Raw genomic sequence first — 17892 nt, forward strand, 5'->3', positions numbered from 1 at the left:
TGTACAGTGCATTGAGCAGTTCAGAATCCAAGAATAGCATTACCTCTATTTGGAAACATTCTGACTTAAAATCCATACACATTCTTTTTGGGCGGTCCAAAGTTTTTTTGTTTTTTAATTACAAACCTTTGGGGATTTTGTGCAGCAAGATAGCAGTACATAAGACATAATAATGTTAAGACTGAAGTCCAAAAAAAAGAACCAAGACTCATATACTCATAACCCTCCCTCCCTCATTCCCATCGGTGACAATTACGGTAATAATTATAACTCTTCAGGAATGTTTTCCTTCCTGATGGTAGGAAAGCAGTTTGTGGTGGAAAAGTGTTTTCATATGACTTGGCCCAGGATACAGTTGCCTTTGAGACTGGGTTGCCTTTCCCTAGATTTATTTGACAGTGACATACCTGAGAAGTAGTACTGCAATCAATCAATCAATCATTCATTTGTAGAGCGCACTACTCACCCGCTAGGGTCTCAAGGCGCTGAGGGGGAGGGGGGGGTGGAGCTACTGCTCGAACAGCCAGGTCTTGAGAAGTCTCCTGAAGGTCAGCAAGTCCTGGATCTGTCGCAGGTGGATGGGGAGGGTGCTCCATGTCTTGGCGGCGAGGTGGGAGAATGATCTGCTGCCGGTGGTTGTTCGGTGGATGCAAGGAACGGTGGCGAGAGCGAGGTCAGCAGAGCGAAGCTGGCGGTTCGGGTATAGAATGTGAGTCGGTTGTTGAGGTATATTGGTCCGGTGTTGTGGAGTGCTTTGTGAGTGTGGGTGAGGAGCTTGAAGATGATCCTTTTGTTGACGGGGAGCCAGTGCAGGTCTCTCAGGTGGGCAGTGATGTGGCTGTGGCGAGGTATGTCGAGGGTGAGGCGAGCGGAGGCATTCTGTATGCGTTGAAGTCTTCTCTGGAGTTTGGCCGTGGTTCCCGCGTAGAGGGTGTTGCTGTAGTCCAGCCTGCTGCTGACAAGGGCTTGGGTGACTGTCCTTGTGGTTCCAGTGGGGATCCATCTGTAGAGCTTGCGAAGCATGCGGAGGGTGTTGAAGCAGGAGGAGGAAACGGCATTGACTTGCTGGGTCATTGATAGTGTTGAGTCCAGGATGAACCCCTGGTTGCGTGCATGGTTGGTGGGTGTCGGTGCAGCTCCCAGCGTGGCGGGCCACCAGGAGTCGTCCCAGGCGGAGGGGGTGGAGCCGAGGAAGAGAACCTCCGTCTTGTCAGAGTTCAATTTCAGGCGACTGTTCTTCATCCATTCTGCGACGGCCTTCATTCCTTCGTAGAGGTTGGTTTTGGCAGTGGAGGGGTCCTTGGTGAGGGAAAGGATCACCTGGGTGTCATCGGCATATGAGATGATGTTGAGATCGTGCGATCGGACGATGTTGGTGAGCGGTGACATGTACACGTTAAAAAGGATCGGGCTGAGGGATGATCCTTGGGAATGTTATTATGGGCCAGATGTAGGTAATTCATATTTACCACCTCTTAAATACCGAATTTTACCGATTCGGTATTTAAGAAGTGGTAAATATGAAGAGGGGAGATGTAGGTATTTCCAGATGTGGAAATACCGAATCGTTAAGATTCGGTATTTACCGAATCTGGAAATACCGAATCGGTATTTCCTATTGATTCCTATGGGCTGTGAAGCCCATAGGAATCAATGGGCAATACCGATTCTGTAATTACAGAATCGGTAAATACCGATTTTAGCAAGGGTGCAGGGGGTGTCACTTTGACACCCTCTGGCACCCCTGTTTTAGGCTTGTGTGCCATGTGGCACACATACATGCCCTTAGGGCATGTATGTGTGCCACATGGCACAGGTGTACATGCACAGATGTGCATGTACACCTGCATCGGTATTTTACCATGCAATTGTATTGCATGGTAAAATACCGATTTTCAAAGCCCTGTGTCAATGTGCAACTTGGCACCTACATACCGAAAATGCATTTTCGGTAATTTTACCGACCGGTATATTTACCGATTTGGTAAAATTACCGAAAATGCCTGTTTTTTTTTGTGCCTTCACGTCCGGTTAATTGATGAGTTCACATGTGTGACTGATAATGATTGATAAAGTTATGGTGAAATAATTCCTCAAGGTACCTCTTCTATGTGATTGATTATACCGAGTCCCTTGGGGAATATTGGGTTGCCCTCTTGTGAGTAGCCTTGGGATACGCTGCAAGTGATCTTGGTGGCATCGGATTGGAATGTGGGAGACGGACTCTCTGGGTTCTGCCGTGAGGAAGCAGGTGATCCAGTCCTGGGTTTTGTCACTGATCCCTGCATTGTGGAGGCGTGTGCGTAGGGTGTGGTGGCAGACGGTGTCGAAGGCGGACGAGAGGTCCAGGAGGATGAGGGCAGCGTTTGCGCCGTTGTCCAGCAGGGTCCTGATGTCGTCTTGTGGCAGTGATGAGGGTGGTTTTGGTGCTGTGGGTGCTGCAGAATCCGGATTGGGATGAGTCCAGGATGTTGTTCTCCTCGAGGAAGTGGACCAGTTGCCTGTTGACAGTCTTCTCGATGACTTTCGCCGGGAACGGGAGCAGGGAGATGGGCCAGAAGTTCTTGAGGTCCTTTGGGTCCGCCTTGAGTTTCTTGAGTAGGGAGTTGATCTCGGCGTCTTTCCAGGAGAGCAGGAGCTCGGTGTGGTTGGGGGCCGGTGAGTCTGAAGTCTTGGCGGGTGTTGGAGGGGTCTGGGTGGTAAAGCTGTCGTGGATGTCTGCGATATTACGGTGGAAGAAGGTGGCTAGGGAGTCGCAGAGGTTTTGCGACAGCGGGATGTCGCTGGAGCTGGGGTTGGTGAGTTCTTTCACGATGTTGAAGAGCTCTTTGCTGTTTTGCGCATTGTTGTTGATGCGTTACTTGATGGAGGTCATTTTGGAGGTTCGAATCAGTTGGTGGTGCTTGCGGCTGGTGTTCTTGAGGGCTGCGTGGTTGTCCGGTGTCTGTTCATGGCGCCAATTCTTCTTGAGTCTTCGGCAGGTCCGTTTGGATGCCTGGAGGTCGGTGGTGAACAAGATGGCCCTCCTGTCGGTCCGTCTGTTTGAGGGTTTCCTGATAGGGGCAAGAGGGTTTATACAGTTTCGATCCATTGCCCGAAGTTGCCAGCGGCTGTGTGGGTGTCTGTGTCTGTGGGGTCAGTAGGTGGTCTTGGGCGAGGGTGGTGATAAGCTGGTCCTTGACGACCTTGTTCCAGGTACGGTGGGGGATTCGTTGTGGGAGGTTGTGTGTGGTGTGTTTCTTGAAAGAAAGTGGATGCAGTGGTGGTCTGTCCAGTGGAATTCGGTGGTGTGACTGAAGGTGACGTGGTTGCAGGCAGAAAAGAAAGGGTCGAGCATGTGTCCGGTGGAGTGGGTGGGTGTCGTGACGAGCTGCTTGAGTCCAAGGTTGGCGAGGCTGTCGAGCAGGGTGGTGGAGTTTACCGTTGTTGGCGTTCTCGAGGTGGAAGTTCAGGTCTCCGATGGAGGATGTAGTCTGTGGAGGCAAGGGCGTGCGTGCTGACGAAGTCTGTGATGGAGTCGCTGAACTGTGGTCGGGGTCCAGGGGGTCTGTAGACGAGGGTTACTCTGAGGGTGGTGAGGGGATCAATGTGGATCTGGAAGTGCAGGGTTCGGCCGTGCTGAGGGTGTCTTAGGTGCTGGTGCAATACATTTCAGCTCCCTCCTACCACCGATTAAAATCTCTGATCGGTCTACTGCTTACTGACAGGGTGGATAGTATGCTTACTTTGCCTAATGCCTACAAAAAGTGACTCATTTTCAACAAGACCTTCTTAGGTTGTTCTCAAAATGTTCTGTGCTGTTTTGCTGTTTGTATCAGCAGAATAATATGTCTTAAAGCATAGAGTAAAGCTCTGGAGTACCCAAAAGGCTACGAGCAGCACTTTTTAAAACTCCAAAGTAAATAAATAAAGTGTGATTGAGCCATGGACTGGCTGCATCATTCTCTTCAGTCACTTAAAACCAGTTCATACTGGTTCATACACCCCACGGGACATATGCTTCGGTATTGCCAATAAAGAACATTCTGCAATCGGAAGTCTAATGCAATCTCGAGCCGAAATAGATTATTTAAGTAGTTTTATTGTTTGCTAGGAGAGCGGGACACACACAGTCTTTCCAGCTGCGGAATAGTTCACTCAGATTCAGCTATTGACAACACATTCAGTCATTATATGTTTCTTTTTGTGAAATCTCCATACACTGACTTCTTCTGTAGAAAACACGAACTCTGGACTAAACATTAGGGCAGAATGTGTACCATACTTTGGCACACTGATCGTAGCGTTTTGTATTTTTTAGCACAACATCTGTCACTGTTTCATGTTCAGAATTATTCACAGCCGTAAACTTGTTCAAGAGGGGAAGGGTCATAAAGTGAAAGCAGGAAAATATATATTGGTTTGCATCTATTTCAGTGTGTTTAAAATATTTCCACCAAGGACTCCAAATCTTATGTTTCTTCAGGCAGCCTCTTGTCAGGTAGATTTCCCTTTTCAGTAATCACACAGTAGTCACTCTGCATTTGTGGGATTCATCTCATTTCCAGTTACTCACTATGTCTCTCTGAGCAATGAGGCAACCAAACCCAACTAAGATGCATATGGAGCGCAAAGCCTCTCATATGCACCAGCCGCATCACACCTAGCAGACACATTTTTGGAGAAATGTGCACAGGTTGCCCCAGAGCCATGGATAATGTTGCAGTAAGCTAGGTGCAGGGCAAATTTAAAGCAACAGCACGCTGCATATGACTCATACTGTTGTAAGTACCCACAGAGGTGGTAAGTATTTATGGACATACACATGCCTCCGCCCAAGTTAAGAGAGGCAGGCAAAGGGTGGGAGCTGCTGCTGGTGGTGGGTCACAGTGTGAGGTCCTGGCGTCGGCAATCCGCCGTATACTAAGAACCTCACAGCTGCTTTTGTGTTAGGAGGGTAGGGGGTGGGGGGTCCTGACACGAAGAGTGGGGGGAAATATCAAAAACATAGAGGCAGCAACGAAGGGACAGATAAAGCAGGCATAATATAAAGGCAACAAATACTGTGTAAACATGATGTGGCTAATACACAAGCAGAGGGACATGAAAATAAAAAGAGTCAGTGGGAACAAACATATATTTTTTTTAAAACCTAATACCACATGTAACAGGGATAATCGCCTGGGAGGCTCTAAAACACTAAAAGGCGGGACAAATTTAGCATATCCACAAAATAAAAGTGGGCATTTAAGACGGCCACTAACAACAGCATATAGAAAAGATGAGAGGTTCTTGTACTACATATACCAGCTACACCATGCCTAGGCTCAACCTAAAAAGGTATACAAAATTACAATTGGCCCAGAAAAATACTACCTTTGCAAAAAGGGCCAAATAGGGATAATCACAGACCAAGGGCCAGATGTAGGTGGCCAATTACCGGTCGGTAACGGCCGAATTCGGCCGTTACCGACCGGTAATTGGATTTTGAGATGTAGGGCATGCATTTACAGAATCGGTATTTTACCGATTCTGTATTTACCGATTCGGTAAAATTACCGAATCGGTAAATACAGACTCGGTAAAATACCGATTCTGTAAATGCAGATGTAGCTGGCACATGTCAGAGTGCCACAGGGCTTTAAGAATCGGTATTTTACCACCCAATCCAATTGGGTGGTAAAATACCGAATCCAGGTGTGCATGCACACCTGCGCCATTTGACACACAGACATGCCCTTAGGGCATGTCTGTGTGCCACATGGCGCACATGCCTATTTTTGGGGTGCCAGAGGGTGTCAAAGTGACACCCCCTGCACCCTTGCTAAAATCGGTATTTACCGATTCTGTAATTACAGAATCGGTATTGCCCATTGATTCCTATGGGCTGCAAGGCCCATAGGAATCAATGGGCAATACCGAATCGGTATTTACAGAATCGGTAAATACCGAATCTTAACGATTCGGTATTTACCGAATCTGAAATACCTACATCTCCCCCCCCTCTATTTTACCACTTCTTAAATACTGAATCGGTATGATTCGGTATTTAAGAAGTGGTAAAATAAAATTACCTACATCTGGCCCTAAATCTTCTATTTCCACAGAGTTTCACAGATTGCAACCAACACCAAAACCATTTCCTACTCCAGGAATGTGATAGATTCACTCTACCTAAATCCTTCTTTGCAGGCTGTCATAATGAGTAATAACAATCCTTCCTTAAACGGATTAATGTTACCACATGCTTTTCACAATAAATGCATCGGGCCTACTGCCTTTATAGAAGCATTCCATAATAAATAGATCAGGGCCTGGATAATAGACTAGGAGCATTTTCCCTGTTTGCACCACAGCGTACCTTTACATAGGAGTGGCAAGCGCAAACAGGGATATTGTGCCCTATTACAAACAATGTGCTGCACTCAGCACTGCCCAAGGAGCAGCACATTCAGTGAAATAGAGAGCAGCTGACTGAAACAGTGACTCTGTCTTTCTTTGTGCAGGCAGCACCCACCTGCACGTTAAAGAGGGGCAGAGATCCCCCTGGAGGTGGGTGCAGTGAGTGACTGCACCTGCCTGCAGGGGTCTGTCTGGGTGGCCCATGGAACCCCCTTTCACCCCTCCAGAAGGCGGCCCACAGTGGGGGCACTGTCAGGGCACCACCTTCTTGTGGCACACTACCAATGAGCCTTCTAAGGGCCTGTTTGCGTCTGAGCCTGCTTCCATAATAAGGCGTGGGTGCAGAGGCAAAGTGATTCTCTCATTTTAATGGGGTAAGTGAGGAAGAAACCTCTGAAGATAGTGCTGTGGGACATATAGCACCAGCCCTATCATGATTACAGGAGACGGCCCCTGCTGTAATACCATAGGCCCCAGGATACACAAAGTAGGAACAGACGCCCGCTGTTCCCCACCCCCTCAAGCACTGTCCATAATGCAGACCCAGTTCTATAGCCATTGTCATTGTTTTGCCACCATAACCAACTTAGTTCTGCTGTATAGAGTATATGTTTTGGCACAAGTTAAAAAGTACAATACAAATATTTTTTTTCAGTGTAAGCACACAACTTGTTCCAATAAAATCAAGTAAACCAGCATGTGGGTGGAGCTTAAATTCGCTTCTCAGAAGTACTCTGAAAGCTCTTTTTTGTTGCTCACCTAAGGTCTGGTGTCAGCTGCGTTGTGAACCCAGACCTAAAAAAGAATGTCAACACCTAAATCCCCATCTACAACTTCTAAACCGTGGCTTGGGTACCCATCTCGTCTAAAAACAGTTACTCCTGCTTTTCTTGTCCCTCAATCTTCAAATCAAATCAAAAACCTCTACAAAATTGGGGACATAAACAAACACAAGAAAGGAAATCAATTGATGCAAATAAAACTACATTCTAAAAAAACAATCTACTCAACCAACAAAAAAGTAAGTGAAAAACGCTTGAAGGAAATCACTGCCATAAATAAATAGAAATAGAACTGTTCGAAATACAGGGAATAAAAGTCAAGAATGCACTATTTTCTCTCCCATTCCCACTCTGATTGCCTCCAGTTGTCCTTTTGCAGTATAACAAAATCACCAAAGAAGCGGTATTCGGGGTAATAGAAGACTGAACACTGTTCCTGACCTATAAGCACAACCGTAATTGAAATGAAGGATTGAATTGTGTCAAAGCTTCAAAGTCACATCCAGTGGTCGCAGTATTTAAATTGTGAAAGATAGTCAGTGCTGTTACCCAATTTATATTCTATGGAGAGTGTAGCCTATATCCACGAATCGCAAGGCCCATTTCTACCACTGCCCCGGCCCACTGTCCTCATGGACATCAGAAACTCAAGTGGTTAGTTCACTAGACCAATTATAAGTGACCTGTATTACACATTCTGGGGACACATTTCGGGAATGCTGCTGTTAGTGCTCTCACTGCTTCTTCCACATCTTCTTTGTTGTACTTGTGTGTGATACCTATATACCAATTTTATTTTCACTTTTCTCTATATCATCATAATTCCAGTTTTCCTCACCACACTTAATTGAACAGCCTAACATCATGTTTGTGTTATATGTCCTTTAATGCTGCCCTTCCTCATTTTGTCTCCTATAGGTACCTCATCTCATCTACTCAGCTCTATTCCTTCCCATTCCCTCCCTCATCTTCCACCATTTAATATCTCCTTTAGACTATTCTGATCTTTTCCATCCATCCTCACCTTCTTTCCTTCTGCCTGTTCTCCACTTCCTTTCCTCCCACCACCGTTCTCCCCTCTATTACCCCCTTCCCGGTCCGGTTTTCTATTTTTAACCCTCCTGATAGCTCTCCTATATAACCCATGAACCCCCTTTCCATTTTCATCCCTTCTCATGTGCAGAAACGTCCTCCTTCCTGACTCCTGCCTGCACCATTTCTTCGTCTCTCTACCAGTGTCCTAGCTGCACATCTTCTTTATTTAAAAATATATCTTCTCCCCCACCAATTACCTCCACCTTCTTCCTGTCCTCCTGAACAACTTCCCTCTCTTTTTCTCATGCTCACCCATTCACGTTTCTCACTCTCTGCCCTACATTTCAAGTCCTTGACACCTCTCTTTGTCTCCACTCGCACTTCCTCTTCCATCCTCCTCTAGGGATAGGGTTTCTGGACAAGCATTTGCTTACCATGGGAAAAATTATGATTTAATTAGGAAACTTTGATGAAATGGCATCTTTACACTTTCTTCAAGCGATAGAATCTAGGTAATTTCGTTTTTAAGAAAAAACCCTGTTTTATGCTGTGGCAGAGGAGCGTCGCTTCCCCCCCGTCAGCAACTGCAAAAATAGAAAATTAAAATGAAATAAAACAGTTTTCTTATAACTTTACTTTTCTTCTCAGAGCCGAGTTTTGGGGGCGGGCCATTTGGAGGAGTGTGGCTCAATGGTTAGAGCGGAAGACCCTGATGCAGAGTTCTGGCCAGGGACCAGAGTTCGATTCGCGCCTCGGCGGGGTCTCGGGCTCAATTTCCTCGGACCTGTTAATTCTCGCCTCGTGCCTATTCTAATCACGGGCCCCACGCTGCAACTCTGGGCAATAGCTTGCTTAGCCTCCACACCGGCCCCAACAGCGCTAAGGATGCCTGGCTTCACCCTGGGGGTGCCCAGGAGTGGACACTTCACAGGGAAAGCCAGGAGGGGTTCCACAGCGGTATGAGTATCAGCGCCAGGAAGCCGAATAGGCGACACCGCAAGGTGACCGTCTGGTGACAGTGCGCTCTATAAGTACCAAGACATTTACATTTACATTTACTCACCCAGCACTATAGCAAGCACAGAAGGAGAGTCGTAGGCACTGCCGTCTGTGTGCATGCCGGTTTGGCCGGCTGCCTCAGGACGGCCAAACCGACATGCGCACTGATATCTCTCCAACCCGAGCTGCATTGCAGGGTGGCAAGAACAGCAGGCACAGGCTTCCATTACCTGATGGACCTGAAAACCAGCCCGTTCAAGCCAATTCCAGCTCTTCTCTCACCAGCATGAGAGAAGTGCTGGGATTTCCTGCATAGGGAGTCTGGGAGCCTCAGCACAGCAGTCAGCAGAAGAACAGCGGGCGACAGCCAGGTAAGTTCTTTATTTGTCCCCCACGCTGCCTCACCACTTTTACCCGATACCAGCCACTACTGGTTTTATGTAGTGAATTTATTAGAAAATAGATATTGTATATGCTACAAGTGGTATTCAACCCTCCTTCAGACATATCCCTGCTTGCTGCAACTGTGTACCTGAGTTTCCTGGGCAGCCCAGCTGGATGCATCCTCTTCCTCAGTATATTCTCTCTAGAACCCCTTTTTTCCTCCCAAAATCAGGGCAGAGTGCTGAGCTGCTTTGCAGCTGCTTCTACTGGGAAGTGTCAACAGGGCAGGGAAACAGTCACCAGATCATTAGATCATTAGTAAGCATTCAAACTGACTCACTGCACATGCCATACCACAGCGCATGGCCCACCCGCAGACTGCCCCTCAGATGGAGATAATGCGAGGTGGCCAATGGTTTAAGCAGGGCTGAAGGAAGGCAGACTGGGGATACTTTTGTGTTTAAGCAGATTTAATCACGACTGATGGCCACATGACCGGTATGAAGAGTCCCATTCCCGAAAAATAAATGCTATTGGAGACACAGAGGCACGCAATAGCACAAATCAAGGCCTGGGACAAATGGAACCTTTTGGTTCTACATTCCCTAACCAACACTATTCATTTCTGGAAACCTGAGGAAATTTGTGGAATACTTTTGGAAAAGATCACCTAAGCCATGCTTCCTCTGGTCCTCCTCAGAAACTGAGAGCCAGACTTCCACATTGGGCATGAACAGCTATTTCAGCTGAATAGAGACTGAGGAGCTCTACGAGAGGCAACGAGGTAGGCATAGGTAAATGGTGGGAGTTCATTTCTACCCATTTTTTTAACAGTATTTCATTAACATGTCTGAGGGAAACCAATTTTTACCAATCACCAAAACATAAAAAATTGAAGGAATCATTGAAAGGCTGTAGCTAAGTTCCAGGATGGCATATGATATAAAACAAACAATTCTAGCTGCAACAAAAGGAAAGCCACACAGATCTCTGCAGTTGTGGGAAGTTGCACAAACATCATTCGGCAACTGCGGAAATTAATTCCTGTCCTCTCACAATCCATGATGCGATCAATAGTAGTGGCCACCATCATCTCCAGAATTGATTACGGTAATGCCCTTTACCTTGGCCTACCTAAAACTCTGACCAGTAGACTTCAGGTCATAATGAATGACGCTGCCCGGCTGATCTTCAGGCTACCGAGGAGATCTAAAGCCACTCCCCTACTACAAAGTTTGCACTGGCTCCCCATTAAAGAAAGAGTTGAATTTAAGAACTTATGCACGGCCCATAGGGCAATCTATGGCAAAGCCCCAACCTACATCAAAGATCGTCTGCAACTCTATTGCCCTATGAGAACACTTCGATCTTCAGACTCCCAATTACTGGTCTGTCCTCGCTACAGGTTAGTGACTAAGGGAGGGAGAGCCTTTTCAGTGCTAGTTCCTCAGCTATGGAACAGGCTGCCGGAGGTGCTGCGCCGGGAAGGGAATTTACTACGATTCAGGAAGAGCCTAAAAACAGTCCTGTTCAGCAATAGCATGAGCACAGTATAATCCAGTTATGACCTCAACTTCCATCTTGCTAAGTTATTGTCTGTACCATCTTTCCAGGCGCTTAGGCCCAGATGTAGGTAAAAAATATTTACCGATTCTTAATTACCGAATTTTACCGATTCGGTAATTAAGAATCGGTAAATATGAAGGGTGGACATGTAGGTCCATCCAGATGTGTATTTTACCGATTCGGTAAAAATCGGTATTTACCGAATCGGTAAATACCGACCGGTAATGCTCCATTCATTCCTATGGGCTTTGAAGCCCATAGGAATGAATGGGGCATTACCGGTCAGTATTTACCGAATCGGTAAATACCGATTTTGACAAGGGTGCAGGGGGTGTCACTTTGACACCCTCTAGCACCCCCAAAAAAGGGTCGGGGGCCATATGGCAGGCAGACCTGCCCTAAGGGCAGGTCTGCCTGTCATATGGCACAGGTGTGCATGCACACATGTGCATGCACACCTGAATCGGTATTTCACCATCAAATTGAATTTGATGGTAAAATACCGATTTCTTAGGCCTTGTGGGACTCATAAGAGTCCCACCTACATATCAATTTTACCGATTCTGTAAAAATACCGGTCGGTAAATTTACCGACCGGTATATTTACAGATTCGGTAAAATTACCGATTGGTAAATTTACCGAACGGTAAATTTACCGATTCTGCCCCCTACATGTCAAAATCCTTTTACCGGTCGGTAACGGCCGAATTCGGCCGTTACCGACCGGTAAAACCCTACCTACATCTGGCCCCTAGAGACCTGCAGGTGATTAGGCGCAATATAAAACCTCACTAACAATAACAATAACAATAACACTTCTACTTCTGCTGTGAAAACAGCACAAACTGAAAAATGTATTTGTCCCTACAGTGCACACACCAATTATGGGCCTCATTTAGAATTTGAAAGAGAAGAAAACCCTGCCCATCAACCTGACATCTTCTACAAAGAGGAGGGGGATTCTACATGTTTCCACCAGCAGTGCTCCCTGGTGGACTTGGAACCATCGATGCAAGTACCACAGACTGCCTACCCCTGGACATTCTAATGTGTTTTTTACAACAGGAAAAGTGTGAATGTCCTGATCAGAAAAAAATGGTCCCCACACCTAGAAAAAAGCTCTCAGAATGTTAGGTTTATTAGCAATTTTCTAAATTAAACTGCTGCTTTTGGAATTTGTTTTTGAAAAACAAAAATGTTTGCTGAGCCTTCATATTAACTATGGTGGCCCCTCAGCAACCATTTAGTGCCTTCAGAGGAGCCACAGTGACAATGTCTCTTTTCAAAGACTAAGGGGCAGATTTACAAGCCCCTTGCGCCGCTTTTACGCCGCCGTTGCGTTACTTTTGTGACGCAGCGGCAGCGCAAAAGATGCACCATGGTGCGGGGTATTTACAACGTGACGCATCTCCCAGATGCGTCACGTTGTAAAGCCCTGTGCCAGAAGAGGCGTACCATAGCAGGGGGAGGCGTTCCGGCAAAGGAACGCCCCCAAAAAGTGGCTGAGTGAAGTCTACAAGATTTCACTCAGTCACTTTTGGGCCCATGCTGCATCAAAACCCTGCGCCTGCTTGAAGCAGGCGTAAGGATTGACGCAGCATTGTGCACATAGGGCCCCCCTGATCATTGCTGGAGCTGCGTCGCGCTTGCGATGCAACTCCAGCAATGCGCCGCTTTTACGGCACAGATGCGTGACGCATCTGTGCCATTTTTGCCCCATGGTGCACCGCATTGTAAATGCGGCGCATCATGGGTGGCGGAGCTGCGGCGCACAATTACTGGCGCATCCCTGCCTATATTCAGGGATGCGCCAGTAATTGTAAATCTGCCCCTAAGAGGTTACTGCATCCGCCAATGTATGCAGACATTTATAAATATGGCAGGCGGTATTCCTTCAGGATAGCACAATTTAAAACCCCCTCCTTCCCCTATGGCAGAAGGTAGGCTGCCCGCCATATCTCAAAAATAAGACCCTATATTCTAACACCTCAGCAGTCCAAGAGAGCGCATGTGACAGAATAATTAGAAAGCTGCATTAAAAGGTGCATAAGTGCTGACATATCTATTAATTGGAAAAAACGGTGATAGTTATGCAACCTTAAGTTCATAAGATATGACTTTATAAAGTACTTCAGAAATCACATACATTATGCCTTTGAACATGCAATCAATGTCCACATTCTCTATGAATTGATTTTATAAACACAGTTTCATTTTCAATTAAAGTCTGAAAAGTTGTATTTACATCAAGCGGCCCAGGGGATGTCTGCTAAGGCCCCATATTAACAGACCCAGGCCCGCCCTTGACCCCAGCTGATATCTAACCAGTGCTGAGGGAAAGAAACCGTCTTGCCTTATTGAAATCCTTCTTCTCAGCTGCCTCTCAAGAATCAGGGTTTCTTCTTATTAAGGGCTTGAGTATCCCTTCTGGGACAGATAATACTCAGAAGGCTACCAACACCACATATACAATATTACATATTCGGCATGTTCGCCTTCAGAATTGGGAATTAGAAGCACTGATTTGTATTCTTTTGAAGGCCATATTCAACTCCGCCAATGGATCTTATTTATTTTATTTATTTATGCGGTTTCGTATAGCGCATACCAGATCATCCTGCATGAGAGCACTTTACACAAGAAATCAGTATTGCAGTAGAAAATTCAGGAAAGTAATTTGTTTTTTTTACACTGCAACATCTTTCGAGACAATATAAAGCAGGAAACGAGTCATGAAGAGGTTTATAAGGAAAAATAAAAAATATTTTGTCTAATTTGTAATGTCTAGACTCGGAATTGCATTGATTAAAGGACGTTCATTGAACATAATGTTGGAGCAGAAGTAGTTTCAGGTACTTTTTAAAACATTTACCGATGTGTTTGTGTATAGTGTGATCCACAAGCAGCAGTGTACGGTTGATCTAAGCAACCTATGACTGGCCACTGGAATTTGACGATTGTGCAGCTGCAGCAATTTTCGCATAATTATAGATTTGCTGCATTTGCCACATAATCCATCATTCACTGCATAATCTGCAAATTATAACAAAATAAACAATTTTGTTTCTAGTTGAAATGGGTCAAAAGTTACTAAAAATGTAGCGCAACATGTTACCGCAAAATTTCAGGCCTGTTGCAAAGGTTGACTGTTCACCTTTCTGTTGCTTATTGCTATATTTGGGTGTTAAACTGGTACTAATGAGGTGCACCCAATGCATAGATAGTGTAAAAATTACAAACTAATGAAGTAATATTATTAGAAAATGTGCTGCTTTACGACACATGATTTGCCTTTGCTTGCCACATACTTTACTCAACCCTGCCGCATAATTTGGCCCTCCTGTACCGCATAATTCCAGTGGCCCTGCCTATGGCAATATCAATCAGTCCTCATTCGATCTAAACGCCTTTCCGTTTCGAAGAAGAGACATTACATGAATGTGCAGCAAGGCTAGGCCCATGCAAATTATGAAATGAGACTTCATCTAAAGTACCCTTATTCTGCTTTGGCAATAACGTTTGCACATCACCCGCGACCATGGCAACTACTGATTGCTGTCTACTCTGTTTTGATCCACCATCTTGTTTGTGAAAGAGAGAAAAACAATCCCATCTCCTTATGAAGCCAACCTAGGAGGAGTGCGTGCCTTCACTCTGTTGCTAGGACATCTCCACTGCTTGGCCGCCACCATTCCCTTTCCCTAACACAAGTGACACTCACAGTCCCCGAGCAAATTCTTACCATCGAAGCTGCCATGCTCTGCTGCAAACTGAAGTAAGCGGTGGTACGTTTCTAGTGATGGTCGGAAGACAAATACTCCACTATTAAAGCAGTCTGGCCAGCCAGAATCAGGGGCAGCTGAAAGCTCTTCCCGGTCAAAGAGTTCATCAACATTGCATAATACCTGAGAAAGGAAAAAATAACTAAATTAATAGTGTTACATTGAGCTTCATACCACGTTTCTGCTATTTCTAATCTACTGGGTGTGGTACCATAATATCGTAGCCAGAATATCGCCTGACGTAAATATGGTGTCCAATTTACATTGGAGGTAATAATTTATAATCCACTGCCAATGGAAGAATATTTTTGTAAACAACGTTTGAGATGCAATATGTGTGTGGACCTGGGGTCTCCACCAATTTCTGTGGTAAGAGCGACAACATCCGACAAGATTATCAGAGTAGCCACCCAATGCAAGATTATCCACAGTGATCACATCAGAACATTATGCAGGATTGCCGGAAGTAATGTAAAAAAAAAAAGCTTTGTCGATTTGGAATGCCTCTACATGGATCATATATAATGGCCACAGCTGCAACCTTGCTGGCACCAAAGTAATAATATGAGTAATAAGCCTCACTGCTTCATGATTTATTACTCAAACTTCAGCTTTAAATACATTTTAAATATTGTACCATTTGTCTCCAAAACATCAGCATTTCAGTTCAGAAAATACACACATTTTCTCTCATAACCCCCGCACTGTGCCCACTCCAGTGTACTTGCACTCTCCAATCCTTGTATGTCTTAGAATAAACAGCCAATATGCGTAGTGGTTATAGTGGTCATTGTTGGCCACAGTTTTATTATGGATACATGCATATAGTTTTGTCATAACTTGTATGACCCTGGTCATAAATCATCATTTGTGAACTGTCATACTTTGGGCCATAAAACATATACTTTGCTAGTCATACACCTTATGTGCCTTCAATCATATGTACATCACCAATTTGCAAATTGCACTGACAGTTTGTTGATTCGTTCTTTTGCAGGCTTATCTTCCTTCTTGTTCCTTCTGGGTCATACCATTGTTCGGTTGGGTTTCCATGCTCTTTGCGTGTGGGGGGGGGGGTAGCTTCTCCCCAGAATTAGGCCCCAACTTGTTACCTTGTTAGTCTCATTTGTCTCCTGCCTTCTGGCGGGTCTGGGCTACGAGTGTCAACTCTGTTTGCTATTCCCTTTTTGCCAGGCCAATTCACCCTGCCGTGAGGCATCCCAAAGTGAGTAGCCCTCCTCCTCATACACACTACCCTGTTGGTGTGTCTCCATAACCAACAATTGTACCCTTACTTCTCCGCCACACCGTCAGGGAGGCTAACATCTTCCTGTGGCTCCCCCTCGCAATCCTTTGGGTTTTGGCGCCCCACAGGTTGTCCCAGAAAACACGCATCCCGTCCTCCGACAGGCGGACACTGTCCCGCCCATAGGAGCTCTGGGCGGCCTGGGTGGATGAGCCCATGCCTGATGCTTTCCAATCTGTTAGTTTTGCAGAATTTGTTAACCGCAATATTCAGCTTTCTTCTCGAGTCTTCAACTACCTTGTATGACTCTGCCCCCCACCACTCCATTCTGCTGATCAGCTCCAATCAAATGATGGCCGTACTCCCAAAGCACCTCGCCGCCTCTGTGAGGTCCGTCTGGATGTCTTGGAGGAGGGCCTTCCTCCCCCTTTGTGCCAAGTCATTACCTCCAAGGGAGATTATCAAGATATCCGGATGCCATGCTGTGTCAGCTTGAAGGTCCCAAAGGGTCACTGGCAGCTGATTCCATCTCATCCCTTGATGCCCCAGCCATCGGATGCATGTGTTGATCGGTCTTCCTGTTGGCTTGTGGCCACCCGCTGCCACCAAGACTGCATCCTGGATATGAAGGAGTGTCCCACCACCCACACCAGGCGGGGTCGCCTTCCTGCTGAAGAAATTAATCACAAATGTAAGGTGGCCTCTCGCGCTGGAGGTGGTGCCCCCCCCCCCCCCCCAATGAGGCAGCCCTTGTGTCTTTACCGGGCGCTTCTACACTAGCTGGGGTCTCACATAGGTCCTGTATGCTCGGGACCACCATCTGCCTATTGCTTGTATCCCTGCCTCGGTCATCCCATGTTGTGCTGCTGAGGTTGCTGCCCAAATCCTGAATGAGTGGGAGCCAAAAGCCTCTGGGGGCCGCCCTGCCTTGGCGAAGGCCTGGTGCATCACTGCTGTGAACTGAAATTTGCTTAGATGGTTTCTTCTCCATGCTTGAACAGAGGACCCTCCCCTGCTGGTTACACCGCCATTTATGTAAGGGGGTAGCATACCGCGCAGTATCTGTGGTCCTTGATGCATTGCAAATCACCACGACCTCCTTGCCAGCCTAATCTGTTTTTGACCGCCTCAGGAGTAAATCAACTTCTGCTGGTTTGGGTTTGATGTTGGATGCCTGCAAGCAACGCCCCATTGGCCCAGCCCTCCTGGGTGCTACTAGCTTGCTGAGGCGAAATACCCCAAAGAATGCAGTGGAGAATGCCGCCTTAAAAAGGTAGAGCTCATAGATGTCCCTTGTTATAGCCCCAAGTGGGTCCATGAGATGACCCAATCTCGTGAAGTCTATGGGTCACCATCTGTCGGTCCCTACACCCTCTGCGCGCTTCAAACCCCTCATTGCTCCTTTGATGTAGTGGGAGGCCGTAGGGTCCTAGCCAGCACAAATCTTTACATATTAAACCACAGCGGACAGATAGGCCTGTGCCCATTTTCTGGACCTTTTGCTGGTGAATGCCCACTGGATGAACTGCTCGACTGCCCTTTTTGTGTCGTGCATGTTTCACAGTGTTTGGATTCCTCCTATTCGCATCACTGTCCCTGCATATCTTTTGTAGCGGCTGGCCACTTCCGGGGCGAGGGATTGGTTGACTAGCGCTGACAAGTCTATCCTGCCAGGCCCCAAAGCTGATCTGGAAAGGTGGTCATTACCTGCTCCGCC

The 17892-nt window shown here is 46.4% G+C and overlaps 1 protein-coding gene across 1 annotated transcript in view; it reads right to left on the reverse strand.

The window, feature by feature from the left end:
- The window catches only part of GYG2 (glycogenin 2), a 251993-nt gene that overhangs the window by 79396 nt on the left and 154705 nt on the right, over positions 1-17892 (reverse strand). Inside the window, exon 6 of the mRNA XM_078657607.1 lies at positions 14890-15052. Coding sequence (XP_078513733.1) covers positions 14890-15052 — 163 coding nt within the window. The remainder of the gene's footprint in view (positions 1-14889; positions 15053-17892) is intronic.

This window comes from Lissotriton helveticus, chromosome 8 (assembly GCF_964261635.1).
Source record: "Lissotriton helveticus chromosome 8, aLisHel1.1, whole genome shotgun sequence".
NCBI classification, from domain to species: Eukaryota; Metazoa; Chordata; class Amphibia; order Caudata; family Salamandridae; genus Lissotriton; species Lissotriton helveticus.